At 40.9% G+C, this 21,984-nt stretch overlaps 1 protein-coding gene across 5 annotated transcripts in view; it reads right to left on the bottom strand.

Annotated features, from left to right (window-relative positions):
* Positions 1 to 17,465, bottom strand: part of LCORL (ligand dependent nuclear receptor corepressor like) — a 79,702-nt gene extending 62,237 nt beyond the window's left edge. For all 5 annotated transcript variants that reach the window (XM_066548575.1, XM_066548573.1, XM_066548574.1 and 2 more), the window contains exon 1: positions 17,266 to 17,465. In XM_066548575.1, the coding sequence (XP_066404672.1) occupies positions 17,266 to 17,413 (148 nt within the window). In that variant the 5' untranslated portion in view covers positions 17,414 to 17,465. The remainder of the gene's footprint in view (positions 1 to 17,265) is intronic.
* Between the last annotated feature and the right edge of the window lie 4,519 nt (positions 17,466 to 21,984).

Genomic DNA, 21,984 nt, shown 5'->3' with positions numbered 1-21,984 from the left:
CCCCATTCTGTATATTTTCATGACTGCATTATTTAGCTTGGCCCAGTACAGGAGTATATATGGGGGAAGTTTTGTGGTTTGCCTTACAAAGACAGCTACCTTGGATTAAAACAAATCATACCACAGACAGAATTCAGCTTGATTGGCTTTGTCAAATATTAGAACTGCCTTTAATTTTTTCTTTTTAAATGTACCCAAGGCAGACAAAGCACCGGTTGCAACTTCCCTGAAAGAAAATCTTTCACTTTTCGAATTCTCTCTCAATAGTGCTTCAATATTTACTGATAAATATTATTTATCATTAATACAGGTGCAAGGTAGGAAGCAGTATTTTGTTTTGGCTTACTTAAAAAAGTCATCTGCCTTTCTTACAAGTTATCCCTTTCATAGGAAAGGAGCTTGGAGCTCATGTTCAGTCATCTTTTAGCTTCTAATCATGCTAACTTACAGCCTTCTGAAGTACACATTATATTTTCCAGGTGCAGGTTGCACTCTGGTGCCCACCATTATTTGCCACTACAGAAGGGAATGGGTTTATCTGAAAAATGGTTATCTGCTCCAAACTCTTGCACCTTTTTTGTCTCCAACTGACAGGAAAATAAAATTAATTACCTCAGAAATTCAAATCCTTCAAGAGTATGTGTCTATTACTCAGCCATCACCAAGTTCCTTGGATATATCAGACCACTCTCAATTATGTAGAAAATATTTTATGAGCTTTCTGTAGCTCAAATTCAAAATTTTGAAAAAAACCCCAAAATAATTACATCAATTTTTAAATTATATCTAGTTATCTTTATCCCACCATTAGGATATAAGCAGAAATTCCCTTACAACTTGTTAAAGGAGAATGCTCTGTAGAGAAGAGAGTTATTTTAATATTTTATAGAAGTGGAGCAGTATGTTTAACAGAGAAATTTAAATTAAGCATTAACATCTGTGTCTGCTTCTTTTGCCTCTCCCTTCCTTCCACAGGTCAGCAGCTGTCATTTTTGCCCACTGTTCCCCCCTAACCATAGAAGGATTAATAATTTTAGTATTGCTTATATATTGACATAAAGTCACATGGTTTTTATTGTTGATTGGGGCTTGTTTTAGTTTGGTTCTACTTAATATATTAGTTTTTAAATCTACTACTATAACAATCTGGAAAGGATTGACTATTGTATGAAACAACTGAAGCACTGCAATAAAAAAAAGGAAAAAAACCCCAAAAATACAAACACACAAACCAGTAATCAAACACTCAATCACCTTTTTGCCATTTATACAAATGGCAAGAAAAAACAAAAAAAAAGTAACTTGCTAGACAAAATATTCAAGACAGAAAGCATGACAATAGAAGCAAAAATTATTATACCTCTATTCAAACATTTTATTTTTCCTGTTTGTAACGCCACTACAGAATATCTACTCTTAAAATACATTCTTTGATAAAGTGCTGGCCAGATTATCAGGTAAAATGCAACCCATTTTTCTTGCAGAAAAATTCTTGATACTTAATTTAGGACATATTTTGCATAGGAATGGAGCAGGGCGGGGGCTTCTGTTGATTATGCTATCTAGCTTGAATCCATTTCTTGCTTACAGCACTAAACAAGTTCTCCTATAATACAAAGTCCTAACATTTAACTTAAAACACTCATTTTCTTTACCATATTGATTCAGTTCCCTGAGCAAACAGGAACCAACATACCAGAGATTCCAAAATGAAAGGGAGGAAATCCTCTATTTAGACTCCAATACAAATTCCAAACCATAGCTAAAATGATGCTTTTCCTTCTCTGCAGATCTTGACTCTAAGAACTAATGCAGCTGAGGACACTGCTGCTGCCAGCAAGACAGGGTGACCAAAACTTGAAATGAGACTACAGAACCACATCAGTTCTAACTGCTTACTTTTCACTTAGGATAAAAATCCTTGCTTTCAACTCTCTATGCTGTGCTTTATTGTGGGGATGGAGACAGTGATGAAATATAATTTCAGAAAAATACTACATACATCAAAAGAACTTGCTGTAACATGAAGCAGTTACAAGCATTAAGTTGAATACAAAGAAGGAGACTGACATTGGCCATACCTCAGAAGCAGAACAAAAAGAGGAAATGTCCTGCCTCCCCCCAATTGTTCACAATTTTAAAGAAAAGGGTGGCAGCCAGCAGGGGTGGGAGGGGGAAGTTTTTGTAGGTTAAATAAAGACTGCAATTAGCATCAACTTAGAGTTCAGATATTTATAAATCACAGCAAGAAAAATGAGGTTCAATAAAAAGAGAAGCAGTTTCATTCTCCCAAGTAATCTTCTATGCCAATGTGTCCTTGCAGACTTGTAAATAGGAGAGCCCAACATGACACCTTTTACTATACCTTCAGACATTGCCAAGGTTAAAAGTAGATTTAATTTCTAATGTAGCAGCCAGATATTCTGAGACACTTGTGTTATTTATAATTTAAAAGGCATAAGGAAGACACTTCAGAAGTGACTATGCTGCTCTGTGGATAGGGAGAGAGAAAAATGCCTCCAAATGACAGTTACTAAAACTTCATTTCTATTCTCTCTAAAAGCTCTTTGAACAGCAATCTAATTCCAGCTGCTGCACTGGGACATTTAAATACCGAATTGGTGTGAATATTGGTGTTCAGCCTGAAGCTTATCCTGCCTTTCTTTTTCCAAGACCCTACATCAGAGCTAGCTAGATACCAACTGTTACCCAGAACAGTGCTGGCAATAATTTGACCAGGTCATCACTTGTATCCTTAGAGAAGAAAATTCAGAGGGAGGAAGAGACTGTAAAAGATTACATCCAGCTTGGAAAAACGCTCACGACTTCCTCATTTGGTATCAATTTAAGTGTTTTACAACATGAGGAGAACAATGCCCAAGAGTAAGACATAGAACCAACTGTCACTTTCAGAAAACCATGCGCCTAAAGCATGTGTCTGTTTCTTAATAATCATTTTAAGATTTACAAGAGGACTACAAAGTTTGGCTATTTTACCTAACAAGTTTAGAACTGTTGGACAAACTCTCTTCTTTTCCTTGAAGGCCTAGTCAGATGTTCACTAAACCACAGAAAAAAGTCAAGTCCACAGTGAGTCTGTAACAATGAATAGGTCACAATGTTGTTTTACCAGTATGCAGTACCACACATCCAACCAGCATCTGGGAGAAAGTCTAGGAGTCAACTAACAAATAAACAGGTCTTGCACACTTCCTGGATTGTAAGAATCAAAGAACATTGGGCTTTCCACTAAGAAAAGCTATTAGAAAAAAACAGTTATCAGAAAACCCCAGTACACTGAGCAAAAAAAAAAAAATCCAACCAACCCCCACCCCCAAAAAACAAACAAACAAACAAACAACAACAACAACAACAAATTAGAACATTCCTAGCCTGATAGGCCTTTGAGAAACTGAAGCTTAGGATTCTGTGTTACACCATGTGTCTACTGCAAGCTAATGAAGTTACAAGCCTTCAGAGCATTCCAGGAAACTGCTGCCTGACACTAAGTTTTACAAGGAAGAGGAATTTCAGAAGAGATTCAGTTTCAAGGGAATTTTCAGGTTTCTTTTCAATTATAATTTCTGTGTCACTCAAACAACCTATTTCCCACAAATAGCTTTGAAATTATGAACTGGAAAAATTCATTCATCTCTCCCAACAAATTAATGTTCCTCCTATTCAGAAACTATTTGTTAGTGAGAAATTATTTCCCAGTTTCTATTATTTAGAAAGTTTGAAATTGACTGAAATCCTGCAACTAGATTGCACTGAAATCAATTGACACTTTTCTAACCTGCTGAAGCTCCAGAAGGAACAGCTCTTGTATCAAGCTACCAAACTATAACACCGTGAGTGAACTATCAACTCTGTAAATCTGTGTCAAATTCTTCAAAATATATATTTTCAAATATATCATTAACTCAAATGCTGAAACCAGATCATTAAAAAACATTCTAGTAATCCTAGAAGTACCACGATGTTAACATGAAATGAGTGAAACCTACCTTTTAAATAATGGTTAATTTCTTAAATTTGTCTTAAATTCACTTTCCTTCATTTTATAATACTTAGGCCATATAGTTTCACCTTTAATTTACAGCCTAGTTTTACAAATACCTAGTTTAAAAAAAATAAACCAGCAATCCCCCCAAGCCCCTCTGATAGCCATCATTTTTAAATCCAGGCAGAATCTAGCTTTGCAAATTAAGACAAAATTTAGAGCCAGCAACATGTTAACAAGAAACTGACTTCTACCTATTGAAACATTTCACTTCAAATAAAAATTTTCAACTATGCTTACTTTCTCTAAAAAATATGTTCTGGTGCTCAAGGCTTAAACTGCAAGTGCCTCAGATGCTCCTGTAAGATTGAAAGAACTTAACTAAACTGTGATTTCAAACCAGTTCTTAAACATGCTCAGTGAATAGAAGAAAAGATGTCATTGCTCAAGGCATGTAGGCAGTGTGTTCCAGCTTACAGTTCACGGACAGCCAACCTGGAATCTGCATCATTCAAGTCATTATCTGCTGAACTTGCAGAATACACTGAAATGAATAGACAAAAGTCTTCAGTTGTTTAACTTTTGATTAAGAAAGCTGAATCATTTCACTTCCCCATGGAGATGAGAAAAGCAGAAATACAGAAATAAAGACTTTAAACACAAATTCTAGCTTCACATTGGGCATTTTCATCACATAAAAGGTGTCACGTGTAAGAAGAGAACAGGAAAAAGTTTCTAGGATTTGCTTTTAGTATTCAACACAATTCAAAAGCTTAAACAGGTGTGATTGGGGTTTGTTTTTTTTTGGTTCTTATTTTTTGGTCTGGCTTTTTTTTCTTTAGGTAATTAGGATGCATCTGTAAAAACTTTTTATAAACTTCCTCCCAATCACTAAATGGCACAAGATAAAGGAGAAAATGGTAAGCTTCAAAGTGTGGGACTTGAACCCATCTGCACTGGAACAGAATTCATACAGCACTGAAATTAAACCATATACTAGATATGAGAATTTACTGGGAGGTTTTTGAAATGGTTTTGTATTAAATTTCTGATTAGACTCTATAAAATTCACATTATTAACAACTGTCCAACCTGAGTTGGGGAGCAGGGAGAACATCACAAAGGAAAACCAGATAGATTTTCAAGTACCTAGTGGCAAGATTCTGAATACTTGAATCAGGTTGGGAGCAGACAAGAGCTCTTACACAAGGCAGATGGGTTTAAACAGTAGCTATCCTGTCTTAGAAACACTCTGCTCCTTCTCTATTCCAGCACTGTCTTTTCCTTAGCAAAAGCAAATATTCATTATTTCCACAGACAGTAATTCTTACTACTAAATTTGTTAGTCTGCTTTAAAAACAAAGAGATACCTCTTCACTGTATACTAAGGAAAAAAAGGAAAAAAGTGGATGTCCCTATTTTATTCCTTAAAAAAACAACTCAGCACAAATTCTGCACTAAGATCAAGCAGCTGAAAAAAAAGGATTCAAAATCAGTTGCTTTGGGGTTCACTTCTTTTTCTCCATAAGAATCATAAATTATAAGGTAAATAGAAAAGGCAGAATCTTTAGCAGAGTCATTATTCCACTCACAGTTTAGTGAGTTTCTTTGACCCAAGACAGCCATAACCCATTGCTTCTTCCCACAAGTCGCAAGCAAGACAAAACAAGAAACTTCAGTACTCTGAGCTGATCTGTAAGGAGAGCATTTTTCCCTCCTAATGAAACAATTTGGAAAGACAACTGCAACCAGCTAGGGAAGCCAAGTGAACTGCAAGGTCAAGAATACATTAATAGGATTTCTTAAATGAAAGGTGTGATCATAGTCTGCATTTCCAGCAAGAGGGAAACTTCTGCAGGAAACAGATCAATCGCAGTACCAGCATTCAGGAAAACTTAGTATAAAGTTACTTATGTGGTACCAAATTTCTTAAATCAGTCTCATAGGTCAAGATCACTCATAGCACTCACACAAGGAGCAAAAATGCATTTATTACTTATCAGAAAGGTTGAGAATGAAAGAGGAGAAAATGCCTGATTGCCACTTAAGATGCTGAATGCATAAAGCTGTGGAGTATCCAGTTTGCAACTACCCTGAATGCCACTTAACCAGGTCAGTCAAAGGCAGGTGGAGAGGTGCAGCACAACACAGAGCAAAGGAGAGTTAACAGCTCTTCAAACACACCATCCAAATCACTACCAAGTAACTGCTCTCACAAACAACAGCAGAAGAGGCTGTTTTGGCTCTTTGTGGTTTGTGATGCTGGTGGCTGAATGAGGCAGACAAGGTGAATGACTCAATTCCTCAGTCTGAAAAGATGTCAGGATCTCCTCAGACAACATGAAGGAGTGGGAAATTACTTCAAGTTACATCAAGTAGCAGCTGTCAAACTACTACTGTACGTGACAGCCTGTTGTAAAGGCCTTATAAAGACAGGTGTAGGTCAGCAAAACTCCTTCCTGAACCACTGGACAAGTATTCTTAAAGCCACCAATTAAGAGACATATGCAGCAAGTAATATCACAGACTTCAATAACCTAAATTCAGTTTCCTCAGGTCATACTACAGTGTGTTTCTCTCACAGCTTTTTGTCCTGCAGTGTAACTGCAGAAAGCAGTGATCACTTAAATAAGAAATCCATGATACATTGAATTTTCAGTTCACTCTTTGAAGGTTTGTGGGACAAGGAGCTCTTGCCAGAGGTGACAACAGTAATGTAGACATGACTGATCTACAGATGAACACTTGCTCAAAAACACTTGCTATTTTAAGACTTACTAAGCAGTTTATCTCTAATATGAATTCCCTAGTGAAACTCTGATGTTTTGTGGAGAAGCTCTAGCTCTAAGAAAAAGCTCTGTTCTGTGCAAGTGACATAGTGAGGTACGAAGGAACCAGGGCCCATCTACCATTGCTTCTGAGGGCTGTGCACAAAGCTGATCTAGGGTCAGTACTGATGTGCAGCTTTTCACATCAGTGCTAAGCTCAGAGCCCTCTGGACAATTCCAATGTTTCTTACTAAGATAAGAACTGACACCACAAGTTCCAAATGGACCATTTTCTTATTAAATCCTATTTCACTAGGGCAGAACCCATGTTCTGGAGTCAGTAGACCTCAGAAAGGATGCAGATGAGAAATAAAGGTACTTTCCAATATATCCTAACCAGTCTGATGGTCTTGTTGAAGAAATTCTTTCTGAGAAGGTATAACATCTGGCATTTCAAAAGAGAGGCCAATATGAGTTTAAGGGAAAGTTTGTTGTTGGTGTTTAAAAAGCAGTAAGGAATTAATGCAAACTGCAGTAAGGCACCTAAGAAAAACAAGAAAGGCCAAAAATCAAGAGCCACCTCCCATTTCTGAGGTCCTTAGAGAGCTGTGAGGGCTTGGTGACATGGAACAGGAGTGCATGTTTTTGGACATCACTAGAGCAGACTGGTATCAAGTGCTTATGGCATATACATCAGTTAGAGTTAGGACAGATGTGTTGTCATGGTTTAACCAATTTCAACATCAACTGGCATCTCAACACAAAACTTTGTCACGCCTGCAAGGCATTGTGCATGTAAAATAGCACAGAACTGACAAAAAATGGGGAAGACAAGAATAAGTAATGCTGAAGGAGATGGTCTAGCCTCACGAAGACAATTTCCTTTAGAGTAAGTTTTACCTTGCTAAATACATTTAATCAACAATTAAAAGCAGCAAGTACATCAGAAGTTCTGACTCATTGCAGAGTGTATGATGCAGGCCTCAAAGATAAACAAATGACATTTCATTTCACATCTAATTAAATGACATGCAGGAACGTACCTGCAATGAAGCAAAGAACCCAATAGGATCTGCACAGTTGAAATTTCTCTGACCAAAGGATCTCACTTCCTAATAGATCACAGGACAACTATAACTGAGTAAGATTTAGGCATCAACAGAAAGAGGCGTGGCAGGTCCTCAATCAGGACAGCTTTGAAACTCTCTAAATATCACAGGAAGATCTCTGAGCTCAAAAGCCACAACAGAGAGGAACACACAACAGGTGGCAAAATTCCCAAGTAAGTAGGGATCACAGAACAGGCTTGGAAGGGACCTTAAAGCTCCTCCAGTTCCAGCTCCCTGCTGTGGGTAGGGACAGAAGTGGGTTTCAAAATGGCAGAAGTGAGTTTATAAAGCTCATTTCCCCAACAGCCATTGTACTGTATCACTTTCAAGTTTTAGTCAAATACTATGCATGAAAGTTGAAGGATGGAAAGAAGGACAGAAATGGTCCAGGAAGAGTAAGAAAACTGAAGGAGCATGAACCAGAATCACAGGTAACTCCACAATCACTGCATTATTTAGCTGATAGCACAGTAAACTTTTGAAACAGCTTGTCACAGCTAGCACTCAAGCCCATACACAGAACAGTCTAAGGCAGCAGTAAAACTCAGATTCTATTTTTCTTCCCCCCATCAATGGCTTACACCAGAATGACCTAGATCTGAACTAAGGTCATAAAAACAGTAGCCATTTGATAATCCTCCCCCATTTTCAGATTAGGGGGCTTAATAGCCACCCTTAAGTGAAGTCAGATCTTGACATTTAGCTGGGCCTTGCTGTGGCACACTCTGTTCTGTGAGCCAACTGTAATCATAAGGAGGGCTCCTTTAAAGCTGTCTTCTACACTCTACATTATATATGGCAGCAATACTATTTCATCATCAATCAAAAGATGTCCAGCAGTTTTACAGCAGTAGCATTTTAACCTGGTGTAGTGCTTTTCAAATTGAAAATAAAACTTTTAAATAAGATACACAAAGCTTTTTGACAATAGTTATGAAAAGGAGGAGCACATTCAACCCTAGATCAATTACACTTCCCTCTGACCTATTACTGGACCATCAGACTAGAAATGCACTAAAGCTAGTTTATAAAGCTAAATATTCCATAAAATTCCATGAAAGTGGAATTATGACAGTGAGAACTATTACTCACATGTACAACCAACTAGCCTTTAATTAAGATGATTTGAAGAAGCTGGGAACCATGGAAGGAGGAAGATAAATACTTAAAAATCTGAAAATTTAGCATTTTTAAAATAAATTAGCAACATTTTACAATAAAACACACTGAAAACCAGTAATTTTTCCCCCTGAACAGCGCTTTGACCATGAGTAATCAACCCCCAGGTGCCACAAAAGCTAGGATGTCTCATAATTGGATATCAGGACTCTAGTAAGTTATAGAGAAAGTGAAAGCAAGGGACAGACTTAATGAGGTCAAAAATTCAGTGAGCTTTCATTTACCAACAAACTTAAAAAAACCAATTAAAACAGGAAAAAAATTACATCTAGTGACATTTACCCAACTCACACTCCTGCAATACAACACTTGCTGCTATGGAGATACAAGCCTGGATGGATGTTGAGAACCAAACACAAGAGCAGTAACTGAGATGCTAGAAGAATTTTGCCAAGAATAAGATGTTTATCTAAGAAGGGGTTAATCCAGCTTCTCAAGATACTACACAGGAACCTGGACTGTGCCAGAAGTGGATAACAAAAAAAATGCCTGACAGTGGCTCTTTGATCTGCAGAGTGACATGCTTGCTGCTGACCACGCCCCATAAAAAGGAATTCAGCCTCCACAGCTCAGTGCATTTCTGCAGATTCAGAGGTCTCTGCTCTTTGCAATGCATCTTCTGTGCCCTCACATGCTCAAACAGATGAGCCACTACCATCCATCTTCCCTACTCTTCCCTCACACTTCTGCCTGGCTTCTTTATGCCTGTAGTAAATGGAAGGATGAAGTGGTAGATTAGCAGTGGAAAAAGAAGAGATGTATCACATAACTTTATATCCCCAAACAAGGTTGTGTTTGATTTTGTTTGGTTTTGTGCTCGGTGGATTTTTTTCCTAATGCATGATAGCCAAATGTAGAATGTCATCTTACTTTTCAGAAGTTTGATACTATACATGTGAACCACAGTAATTCAGTTCTGTTCCAACCTCTATTAATGTTCCAACTTATCTTATCAAAGTTCCCACCAAGCACATTGAAGAGAGCAAAGTTCAAGAATAACATAAAAGACAGTAGTTCTAACTGGGACAAAGAATTAAGTTAGTAAAGTCTATAAAGCTATGCCTGACCTCTACATAAACACACTGAACTCTAAAGGTTAGAACAACAACTTACTTTGAAGCCCTGATACTTGAGTCATAGTCAAGAAAAAGGGATCCATTGTAACCGTGTACTCAAAACACCCATATAATGTAGCTGAAAAATAAAACAGGCAAGGGTGGAAAAGGGAAAGAGGCACTAATTTTTCCTGTTTTAGCTGTAGGCAGCACAAGCCCCAGCTATTTGAGAACAGCTGGAATACAGCTCAACAGCATACCCTGATCTGGTAACTGATCAGCACAACACATGCCTATTATTACTTTCCTCACATAGCAAGGCAGTTCAGGAGACCCAACTAACAGAAAACCAACCCAGAGCAACAGCAACAACAAAATTTACAGTAGGCCACCCACGCTAACTTAAAACAGAAGGGCAGTTCACTGTTACACCAGACAAGTTCTACTACAAAAGGAGAACAAGTGGAAAGATCCTATTGTTAGTGGTACTGTATTCTCTCTCATCAACAGTCTTGTTGGTTGGGAACAGTCTCCAGCCAACTTACACTCTTCAAACAACCAAAAATGTTGATAAAATAAGCAGTTGCTAAAAATCAGAAGCCTTGTTCTCCCCATTAAAGCTACTTACACTTAACTCAGGGGAAAAAAACAGGTACACTGTAAACCTGATTGGAAAACTGATCCAAGTTAAACTAGATCTGACCTTTTCTTTCCTCTTCTTCCTCCTGCCACGTTTCTCCTCCTGTTTTCTAGGTTAGTGTTAAGCTAGATTAGTTTTACAGTCTAGTTTGTTGAACTGTTTAATAAATGAATGGTCATACCAGTCAACATAAATCATGAAGGTAGGTACAGTGAGTTCAGAAAGAAAAACAACAATACTGTGTCATGCATCAACAAAAAATCCCCTGAAAGTTACCAACCTCAAGCATTAGAGTGCACAGTTACTAAATGCCAAATCAAGGGAAGAACTGAGAGGGAGCTGCAGTGACTTTATTTGCACTCCATGGTTTTGGTTTACACAAGTTCCAGCTTAGGAAATTCTCAGTGCCTATAAAGTAGAAAATCAGAGTTTCAATTTCTCAGCTCCCTATCAGCACATATAAAGTAAACAGCTACCATATAAGAACATACAATAAGAAAGTTCAAGCTATGCCTAGAAACACTGACAAAGATTACAGTAGTTCCTGGAACACTTAAAAATTGAACTGCTTCCACATACCAGTATCTAGACATAGGGAGCACCAAAAACAATCACAGGTTTTATCAACACTACTGCAGATATGTGTATCTGCTTGCATGTCCAGCAACACATTTCTGTTCCATGTGCAAAGAATTCAAACCAAGCACTGCATGCATGCCACACAATCCATGGATTAGTCTACATAGCAGGAACAGTTTCATCTTTCATAAAAATTATGCTCCACAGATTCTTCCAATGGCAGTTCTCAAGGGATCAGTGAACTAGTACTGCATCTACAGCTAAATACACAGAACTCCTTCCCAGTGTCTTTTCAACTAAATCTCTGGGTATCATTAATCTAACTTTTCTTGTACTGTTTTCACCACATAGACATTTCTCTCAAGAGTCAATCATAAGATAACCCTTCAAAAACATATGACAGCAATGGGCAATTACTTCTTTCTAAGAGAAAAGCTGATGAGTTGAAATGGATTGTGACAAGATCCAGAAAAGAAGCTGATTTAACACTGCATATTTGAAACAAAGGTAGTCCAACACAAAACAAACCCCATGTGTTTTCTCTTATTTCAGTCTAAAGACAGTTAATTCAATACATACGCTGCAGCAACTTCCAATGACCTATATATCCACACTGACCATTTTTTCCTCTTTGCTAACTTGTTTTGTTCAGTGGAAAATGAGATGGTACGTTCAGGATTGTGTTCCATTCCTGTCAACTAAACCAATCCAGTGGCTCCTTTCTGTTACTACCCATTCTGCTTCTGTTGCAAAGGCCCATCCCTATCTTTGTGTTAGCAGCAGGAGCTATCAATATTTTTTTTTCTTTTGCAAACCCCCCAACTCTGCAACAGCCAATTGACCAGATACTGGGTTCAAACAGATCAGATAGGGGTCCAGTGAGTGCTGATGCAAGCATCCAAGAGGCATGAACATGTAGTCAGAAATGCAATTACTCCATTCTAGTAACAGTTCCATGGGAACTGTTGACAATGCAAAATGGCATTTTATTGCATTCTTAAGCTGTGGTTCACAATAAGTGTTCAATGCTAGTGCCCACTTACACACCTGACTCTGTAATGCTAGTTTGAACTATTCCCTTAGATGATACCATCTTCCCCCACTGCATCAAAAACTGCCTGTGAACCTGTGCTGTGATTGAGATCTAGATTTAATTCCTGTTCTACTTCCGACATTTGCAGTAACAGTGAGATTACTTCCTTGATCTGCTTCACACTGGAATCACACCAAGGGTTTCACATCACAGCTTAAAGCACAACAGATCCACAGGAACACCTTACACCAGTAATACTGCCCATCATATTGGGTGCTGGCACTATGGCCATAGCAGGCTTGTTGGCTGGAGTGCCAAGGAAGCAAAAGAGTTCAAAGCAGGTATCATACTGAAGTCACTCTTGCATGCCATCTGTTCGTGGCCTGACAGGTGACAGAGCACTGAGCCACCATAACTATCATCAGCAGATACACAAGAACATTACAGATGCATAGTAAAATAGCTGGTTCTCCCACTACTACAATGGCAACCATAGAAAATCACCTAAAACCATGACAGTATTACAAATAAAAAGTGACACTATCCCGCTGCAAAGTGCTTACACCCACATGGAAAGTGAGAACACTGCTGCATATTGTGGGAATAAAGATATGAGGCATTTAATGCAGGAGTGTTGCAAGTGTGGGGATACCAGCAACTGAAGCAGATATAAATCTTTGGTTTGGGGGGAATTCCTCTCCATGGAAAGTACACTTTTGAGACAGTTTGTTCAAAAATAGTAAGCTGGAGCATAAGTTCAAATACTAAAACAAAATAAAAATTGAAAGTCAAGATCTATCGAAACAGAATTAGATGCAATAATGTATCCTAGTTTTGAAGGAAAAAAGGCTGGAAAAATTTAACAAGAGTAAAGGAGTATTTGTATGCTACATATCACAGGCATACAAAAATGGATTTTCACTTTGATCAAATTTCAGTTTTCATAAGAAAGCAATACCAAGGCTATTTCCTGTCAAATGTGTGCCCTTGAGCTGCAGCAGAGGAACAGTAAAACTTCTGCCCTTCCCCCAAACAGCAATGTATTTTTTTTAGAAAAAGTAGCAATAATATTTTAATTTTTCACTGAAAATAAAAGTTTTACTTAGACATTGTTGTATTTTTACAACACACTGCAGGGTCCTAGCAAGATTCCAACATCCATGGTTGGAATTACCTGGCACTTTCCATTAAAAAGCCCCATATTACTGCTCCAAACCTCAGCCACAGGCTACTGCAATAACACAGCAAAAAGCCCGACCCTGTGCTTGCATCCCAGCCATTACCTGGTCTCCCCTCTGTGCCTAATCATGAAAGTAATGGGAACTCAAAGTACTTGCCAACACTCAACCTATGAAGTTCAAGTGCAATTGGGCAGTGGGATCAATTACTGCTTGAAAAAACCTGCATAAATCCTGTTTTTTAAGGCTAATCACAAAGCTAAACTTACAGGTCCATACTGTCAAAGCCTCCCAATCCAATGGAACAGACTTAATCAAGTCACATGACAAAGTTCTAATCAAAGAGCACCAGAGAGCACTTTTTAATCCTTGTGATATTCACCTCTATAAAATACCTTGCAATTTAAACCACCACAGAACTCAGGTACTTCAATCCTGAGCTTTCTAGCACTTTTCTATAAATACACCATTTACAATTAGGGTATTTTGTGTTATGCCACAAAGACTGTACCTAAGTCCAAACATACCAGTGAGCACTGTTGACAAGAATAAGCAGTACTTGTTAGCACATAGTATACAGCTGTAAGGACACTACAGAATTGAGATCTCCAGGTGCTTTTAAAGAACATCTAGTTTTGAACTCTGATTGAGTCATGCAAGAGTTAGGAACACCCAATAAGCACAAGTCTAAGCATCTTAGGAATGTCAGTGCTCAACATAACACACACAAAGATTTCCAGCTGAACAGACATTTTGTACTGAACACCTATTTCAAATTTCCATTAATATATTGCAGTCATTTACCACGTGGAGTCTTTTGTACCTTCAAGTATGTTTAGATACCAAACAAACAAATTTTCAGTAATGTCAGTGAAATCTTATCACTGATTTGCTTTTCAAATTCTTTAAGTGTTCAAACATTGTGACATGAGACTTTAAATCATATTCTGCAGGTCACAAATTAACACATCAGGCTGGCAAACCCCAAGCTTCTACATATATGCATGGGCTTCAAAGCTAAATCTGCTAAATCTCCCAGGCTTTGACCAATGAACAACTCAGCAACTGAGCCCTTCAAGCAGAAGTCCCTAACCATCACTAGCCCTCCACTGAATATTATTTCACTCTCACTGTTGTAAGTAAGAACAGTGCTTGCTGTGAGCCTCAACCACTGCCCTGGAGTTATCTCCAGCTCAGTTTACCACTTCCATATAGAAAGTAGATGAGGAATCCTTGACAGATAAATTATTTCAGTGTTCAATTAATTATACTACAGAAATGCCAATATCAAATTTAGTATCAATACAGTAAATGACACAAGACATCAAAATAAAGTTGTTCATCCAAAAAGTTCAAGAACTGGGGGACCACTGCCTTACCATATTGTTTTTCTCATTTTACTATAAACATACAATTCTTGAGAAGAGTGCCAAATCCAAACTCACCACTCCCTCCTCCACCATGCTGCCATTTCAGCCATCAAGGTAACACTAACTTTGTTAGACTCTTCAAATCCTTAGGAATATTTTGGCAAGTGAGAACAATGAACCATTTTTACTTTAGATGTTATTTTTAGCTATTGTAGGAGGTTATTTTACAGAATTTAATGCAACAGAATTTCAAAGGAGTAAAGGGGAACAAAAACCCCACACAAAAAACCCCCAGCCCAAACCTGTTAAACGTACTCTACCTTCATTATCCTGACTACTCACTTTCTTGCCACTTTGTTTACACTCTCTCTCTGATAAGGGCTGCTCAACAGGCCTGCCAGGTAACAGTTCTTAACTGAGATAGCTCTTGACTAACTATTAAACCATAACCTATATCCTTTCTCCTTAGCAGTTGCTACTAATCTCAAGGCTCCCTTCTTTTAACTGAATTTCTCATCATGAACATACAAAGAAATCATACCCTTAACTTTTATTCCAAATAAGACAAAGCTGAATGTGAAGCACAACCGTAGTGCAATCAGTGTAAAATGTAAGTAATTATATGACAGTTCTGCACTTTGCAATTCTCAGTGAAAGGCCAACTCAAAAGGCAACTCTGAAGAAGTTCCCTAAACCCAGGAGATCTGCCCAGTAGAGGACTCAACTTCTTGTATTTCTTTACACTTCTCAGGGCGGGTTGTGCTGTGCAACTGTTTCTCAAACACATCTGACAGCATACAATTACCACCAGAAGACTCCTTCAGTCATCCACTGTCAAGCAGACTTCTAGATTTCAGTTTAAATTTTTCAATGAAATGCCATTAAATAACAGCCAGCCACAGAAAGCACCACTTGTGAGAGATATCCATCCTCAGATTTAACACCTTATCACAGCATCTATGCAAATAATCTGGCCCTCCTGTATATTCTAATTAAACTGCATTCTTTCTATTAGAAGCATTATATAGTGTAGTAGTGTTTAGAAAACACTGTACTATAACTTGGAGGAATAAAAAGACACTGCAAGCATACAGAGACATGTTCACATATATACAGGTGTTATAACAGGTGTTTATAAGTGCTCTTGGGGCAACACAGCAAGATCAAGAAGCTTGCGTGTAGCAGGCAATTATCGGGTTACTGAAAAACGTAAAAAATCCACGGATAGTGGATTAGTACTAATTGCCTCTAAATACAGGTATGCCAGCTCGTTAGGTATTCACTGCTTACTCTGCTCTTGTCTCAAGCGCCCGCAGAAACACTGAATGAAGTGCTGCTCACTCTCCCAGCCACACTAGATGTGTTTCCCCGCTCAGCCATCGGGGAGGATCGGCAGCGACTCTAACGCTCTACTTTAAGATCAAGGATTCTATTTCCCCAAGAAGGGAAACGACTGTTGAAACAATACAAACAGGCAGTTCCCGGCCTCAGCGTTCACACCCCACCTCCACAAACAAATAAACAAAAAAAAAAAAAAACCCAAGCGAAGCGCCCGCCGCCCCGAGGCGGCACACGTGCCGAATGCCAGCGCTTACAGGGACAGGGGCCGGGAGGGGAGGCTGCGTTTGCCCGGGCGGAGCGCAGCGGGAGCAGCGCCGGTCCCGGGGCTCCTCCGGGCGGGAACGCCGCCGGTGCCCGCGCGCCCCCGCCAGCCGGACACGCGCGCGGGAGTCACGTGACCCAGGAAACCTCCCGGCACGAGAGCCACCGGGGCAGCCCCGGGGGCGGGAGGGGGGAGAGCTGCCGTCGCCATGACAACTTCCAGGGGGAGGGAAAACTTCAAATCCCAACCGTCAGTGCAGGAGCGGCTCCCTCTTAAAGGCGCACGCACACACAGACACACACACAGAGGCGGGCTCCCTTCCCCCCTCCGCCCCCCAGGCACTGGCGATGGAGGAGAGGAGGGGGGCAGCCACCGGCGCTCACCGCGCGATCGACGAGGAGCTGAGACAAAAGGACCCGAGCCGAGAAAGGCTCTCGGTCGGCGATGACGGGAGGGAGCCAGCGGCCCCAGGCAAAGCCGTAACACCCACCCTCTGCTGCCCGGAGGCGGCTTAGGACCTTCGCTCTCCCTTACAGACCCCGTCCCCGCTCCCACCCTCCAAGAAAGCCGCTGGAGCTGCTCCTCCATCCCCGCTCCCCCCCCTCCGCCCACTCGACAGATCTGGGCTCGGAGAGCCTCGCCCGCCCCGCTGCCCGTTCGTCTCACAGACCCCGCTCGCCGCCCCGTCCCCCGCCCCTCGGTGCCCCCCGCTGCAGCCGGGACACGCCGCCGCCGCCCCCTCTCTTACCCACACAGTGCATGAGCCGGTGCCGCCAGGAGTCGAGTTCTCGGCGGACTCCCCTTCGCTCCGCCGTGCAGCGGGGGCTCCGGCACTGGGAGGCGGCGGCAGGAGGAGCGGGAGCCGCGGCGGCCATTCCTTCTGTTCCCTTTTCCATCTGCCTCTGACCTCACGCCCGCTCATTTACATACGAGCGCGCGCTCCCCCGGCTCCTCTCCCTCCCCCCCCACCCCCCTTTGCCTCGTCGAGCGCGCGCCCGCGCACCCCCTTCTCCCCCTTAGCATCCGGCGCGGGGAGCGCGCGCGCCGCCTGGCGGGGTGACTGACGCGCGTCCCCGCTCCCCACGGTTCCCCCGCCCCGCCGCCCTCCCTGCCCGGGGCCCGGTTCTCCCCCACAGACCGCGGGCCGGGCCGAGAACCGGGTCGAGAACCGAAAACCCTTCCCTGCCCGCCACTGTCCCGCTGCCCATCGATTTCCCCCGGCCTACAGCTCCCGCAGGGCAGCGCGCCACCTGCTCTGGCCCGGCCAGGGCAGGCGGCAGCAAGGCACGTCGGGAGCTGTAGTTCGTGAGGGAGGGGAGCGGCACCGCCCCCGAGGTTTCTCTCCGGGTGGGCAGCGCAGCCGGCCCTGCCAGCGGCCTCACAGCTCCGCGCCTCACCGTGCCGGGCTCAGAACACCTCTGAAACCGGGGCGGTTCTCGCCTTCATCCCACGGTCTGTCCTGGGCGCTGCTTGGAGCGGGGCTCCTGGCTCAGGTGCCTGTTCCAGCCCCTCGCCCACACCTGCCCCGAGGCTGCCGCCAGCTCGCCCCCGCCCCGGCCCTGCCAGCACCGCACGGACGCGGCTGTCACACAGCGCTGTGCCTTACGAGCCAGCTCGCCAGATTCACTCCGTAAGGAGATTTTCAAAGTTCTCTGAACTGCTGCCCGGTTCAGCAGTCTGTTTTCAACGGCTTTGCTTTCAGTCCAGTTTTTATGGGGGTGTTAGTGTCATGTAGAGCTGGAAGGGAGTTTTGCTGGGGACTGGCGTCACACAGCGTTATCTCCCGCCACGCCTTTGGAGACTAGCGTGAAAACTAGGAACCAAATCAGTTCAGTGTCTGGGAGCACGCCTGAGAAGGCTTACTATCAACCTACAAACTGAAGTCAGATTAAGGTAACTGCAAGAAAGTTAACACACAAACGTCAGATTGGATTACTTGGAGCACTTGACAGCCCCTTGGACCGGCGGTTGTGCTGCTCTGTGCAGTCACCCCCGTGTTGTGCCTCGAGCACAAGCACACATCCCTCCGCACCAGTCTAATGTGACAATCGCTACCCATGTCTTGCAGGAGAGCAATTAGCAGTCCTTAATTCCCTAGACAGAGGAATCAAGATCCGCAGTTTTCTCAGATCCCGGTTCGGTCTTTGAGTGCCTCCTCCTCCCCCATGTTCTCCTTCTCATACCAGGCTTTGTAAGCAGTGTCACTTCAGCAAGAAATTACATTTTCTGTGCCTATTTGGAGGTTGTAATAGAAAACAGGATTTAATAAGGTCATAGAAAAGACAAGGCAGCATTTCTTCTCCCCTTACTCCCCTATATGGGTTGAAGGTGCAAGGCTGGAAGGAACCAAATCATCCTATCTATACCAAATTTTCTTTTTGTTCTCAAGTATGAGCAGAGTTAACAGCAGCAATACTGTGTCAAAACCGCAGAAGAGCTTCAAGTTTGAACAATAAAGAAGAAATTATTCCCCACTCATTCATCCCTCTCCAGATCTGTGTAGACTGTAAGAAGCAGGGCTATGTAGGAGTGGAGCCCTGACCACTTTTTAGTGAAGCATATCAGGAGAATGACAAGACTGGAAGTGCAGGCAGCCTGTTGCTTCCTCTAACTTTTCATTATGGCAGCCTGCAATAAATAAGCAGCAACTTATGAGTTTCCTTCACCTCAGATCTGCTGGATCTCATACTGGCCTTCCAAACAGCAGCAAAAGTTTTCAGTCTTACCTCAAAGAAATGGCAAAACCCAAGGAAACTCAGAGAAGACAAAACCCACACAAAGTAAAATGTAACCTTATTTGGATAACACAAAAGTTTCAAACTAATAGCATCCTTCCTGTATTTTTTTTTTTTTGCCATAAGACTGGTTAAAAACAAATCTTTCATGAATTGGCTTCTACTGCAAACCTGATGGATATTTCCTTCTGAACTTCATAAAGATGTTCTTTTTTTTATGGGTGAAGGACACATTCAGGAGTTGCTTGTAGAGATCCCTGAAGTTCTGTTCTGCTTCTGCTGGGACAAACAAAACATTGGGAACAGATGGCAGATCACATAATCTTTTTGTAAAGAAATTTCATAAAAATAAACTTTGTCACTTCTGTAAAGCAGGTAATTGAGCTTAGGGAATTCAACACAGAAGAATTTTAAATGAATGGTGTTTAACTGAATCCCTGAGCCTACGTGATGTGAATCAGTTTCATAGGGACACAAATGTCCCACATCTGAAGAGTTTTATTCTGAGGTTTCTATGATTAAATAATGAATATGGAAGGAATTACACCCCCCTCTCATTTTGTGAAATTAACATTATTTTTCTTGCAGTTTCAAGGTTTCTCCTGCTTGAGAGACTTCTCCAGGCATGAAAGGAAAAAGTAACAAAACTGAAAACCTTGGTAGGCAGATTTCAGAGAGGAGAAGAAAAGGACAAATAAAGCGTTTCCAACTGAATTTTTGTAGTTATCTAGGTTTTGAACTCTTACTCCTTCTGAAAATACTGCCTAGAAATCAGATATGCTACAGAGACCAGCTTTGGACCACTCCCTCCCTTGGAGATGTTTAATTTTTCCAAACAAAACTGAACCAGGTAAGCCAAGGATCCTGCTTCATCAAACCTTCAGGGATGTTTTTTTTTACATTAGGAGTACTGGTTTTTCTTCTCTATGAAAATTACTTTCCAGCCAAGAGATTACTTCTTATGTGGATTTGTACTTGATTTTATAGAAATATTTCCAGTTTTCTGAACAAGGGTTGGATTAAAACTCTAAGGCTGATTGAGGGCAGAAGCTGAAGCAGTAAGGGGTAGTTTCAATTTAGTTAATTTTAGCTGCCTGTCCTAGCTAATTTTTATGGGATCAGAGTGCCAGTTACTTAGAAATTACTCTGGAGACAAAATCCAGTACAATTTTTTTGAAGATACAAGAATTACTATTGCTGTTCTTCCTGTTTCATCTCATATTAATTTGGGGGTAAGGAGAAATAAAAACACTCAGAGATGCTTACAGTTTGATACCACAACCCCATCAAAATCTGACATTTTGAATTAATTTTTGAACATATTGGGGAGATTTAACTATCTTATTGAAACATTGCAAAATTGTTCATCACCAAAAACTCTTTATAATTAGTCCCCAAAGGTGAAATTTACTCCTGTACAGACAACTTTGCATGGCTCTTTGTCACATAAGTGCTGCTTTATGGAAACTGGGGGCAATGATGGAGTGTAATTAAAAGAACCTAACTTGAACAGTCAAAACCTTGTAGAAAGCCTTCTGCAGATGCAATCAGTGGTGAGCTCCTCTCTCACATGACTGCAATTAGTAAACCTTGAAATTGTCAGTGTCTTGGTAAAACAGAAGGGGTTAAATGATGAATTGTGTGATAGCTTTATGAATGAATATTGCAGATAATCATTGATACTTGAAAGATATACCACAACAGAAAAAAGAAGGGTGGAAATAATGACACTAGAGGATATTTCACCATAAACACTGACATGATCATTCTTTTTCCTTCAGCAGAGGCAGCTCTACCAGCAGCTGTAGAGCAGCAGAGCAAAAATGCCATGAGAGAGGGACCAGCACATTATTTATCACTTCCATGTCTGTGGTAGCAAGCAGCACAGCCCAGATAAAAAGATTGTCCCTAATCTAGTAGTTTAGACTTGGAATTTTCACAACAACCTCAATCAATGTGAAGATACAAATATGTTCATAATCCAGATGTTGCTGATGTTTGGGTTAGGGGCCCTGTGAGTCTTGAAAGTTAAACTCCAAACATTTCTTTGCATTGTCATCAGTTCTAAATGAAAATGAAAGGAAAGGAAGGGAAAATGAAATAACAAACTCTAATAGGAACAATTGGAAAAGTTTCCATTTCACACACAAGTGGAAGAATGAGCTTTTTAACAGAGCTGAAGAGTCAGGCACCTTCAGGTCTCCTCATTGATTTTTGGATCACCAGGAAGAAGTATGATTTGTAAGCATTCCAAGTTTACATCTTTTATGTCTCTATGCTCATATAAAATTCAAAATAGTTTACAAATGGTGATGGGTGGATAGAGTATAATTTAATATCAAATATCTTAAATATGAAGAAAGAAATTATCTGTTTACACCTGAAAATTCAGGGTATGTAGAATGTTGTGAGCTGGAAGGGATCCGTGTGGATCATTGAGTCCAGCTCCTGGCCTGCACAGGAAAACCCCCCAAATCATATCACATATTGGGTATATCTCAGGATATATATTTAGTGTTCAAAGACTGTGTATTTCAGTAGAATATACAATTAATAATACTGCTGTCTCCTTATTACAGGGTCTGTTTTTGATTCTCATTGACATTAGCTGATTCCAGTGCCTGTATTTCTGTTGCTGTTATTGACCTAATTCTAAGTACATGAAACATGAATATTTCAGGCAGATGACCATTTAAAAAAAACAAACTTTGTCCTTTGGATGGGAAGGTAAA

The sequence above is a fragment of the Molothrus aeneus genome, chromosome 4, assembly GCF_037042795.1.
Source record: "Molothrus aeneus isolate 106 chromosome 4, BPBGC_Maene_1.0, whole genome shotgun sequence".
NCBI classification, from domain to species: domain Eukaryota; kingdom Metazoa; phylum Chordata; class Aves; order Passeriformes; family Icteridae; genus Molothrus; species Molothrus aeneus.
Note: the sequence above shows the minus strand (reverse complement) of the source record. Positions and strands in the feature narration are given on the sequence as shown.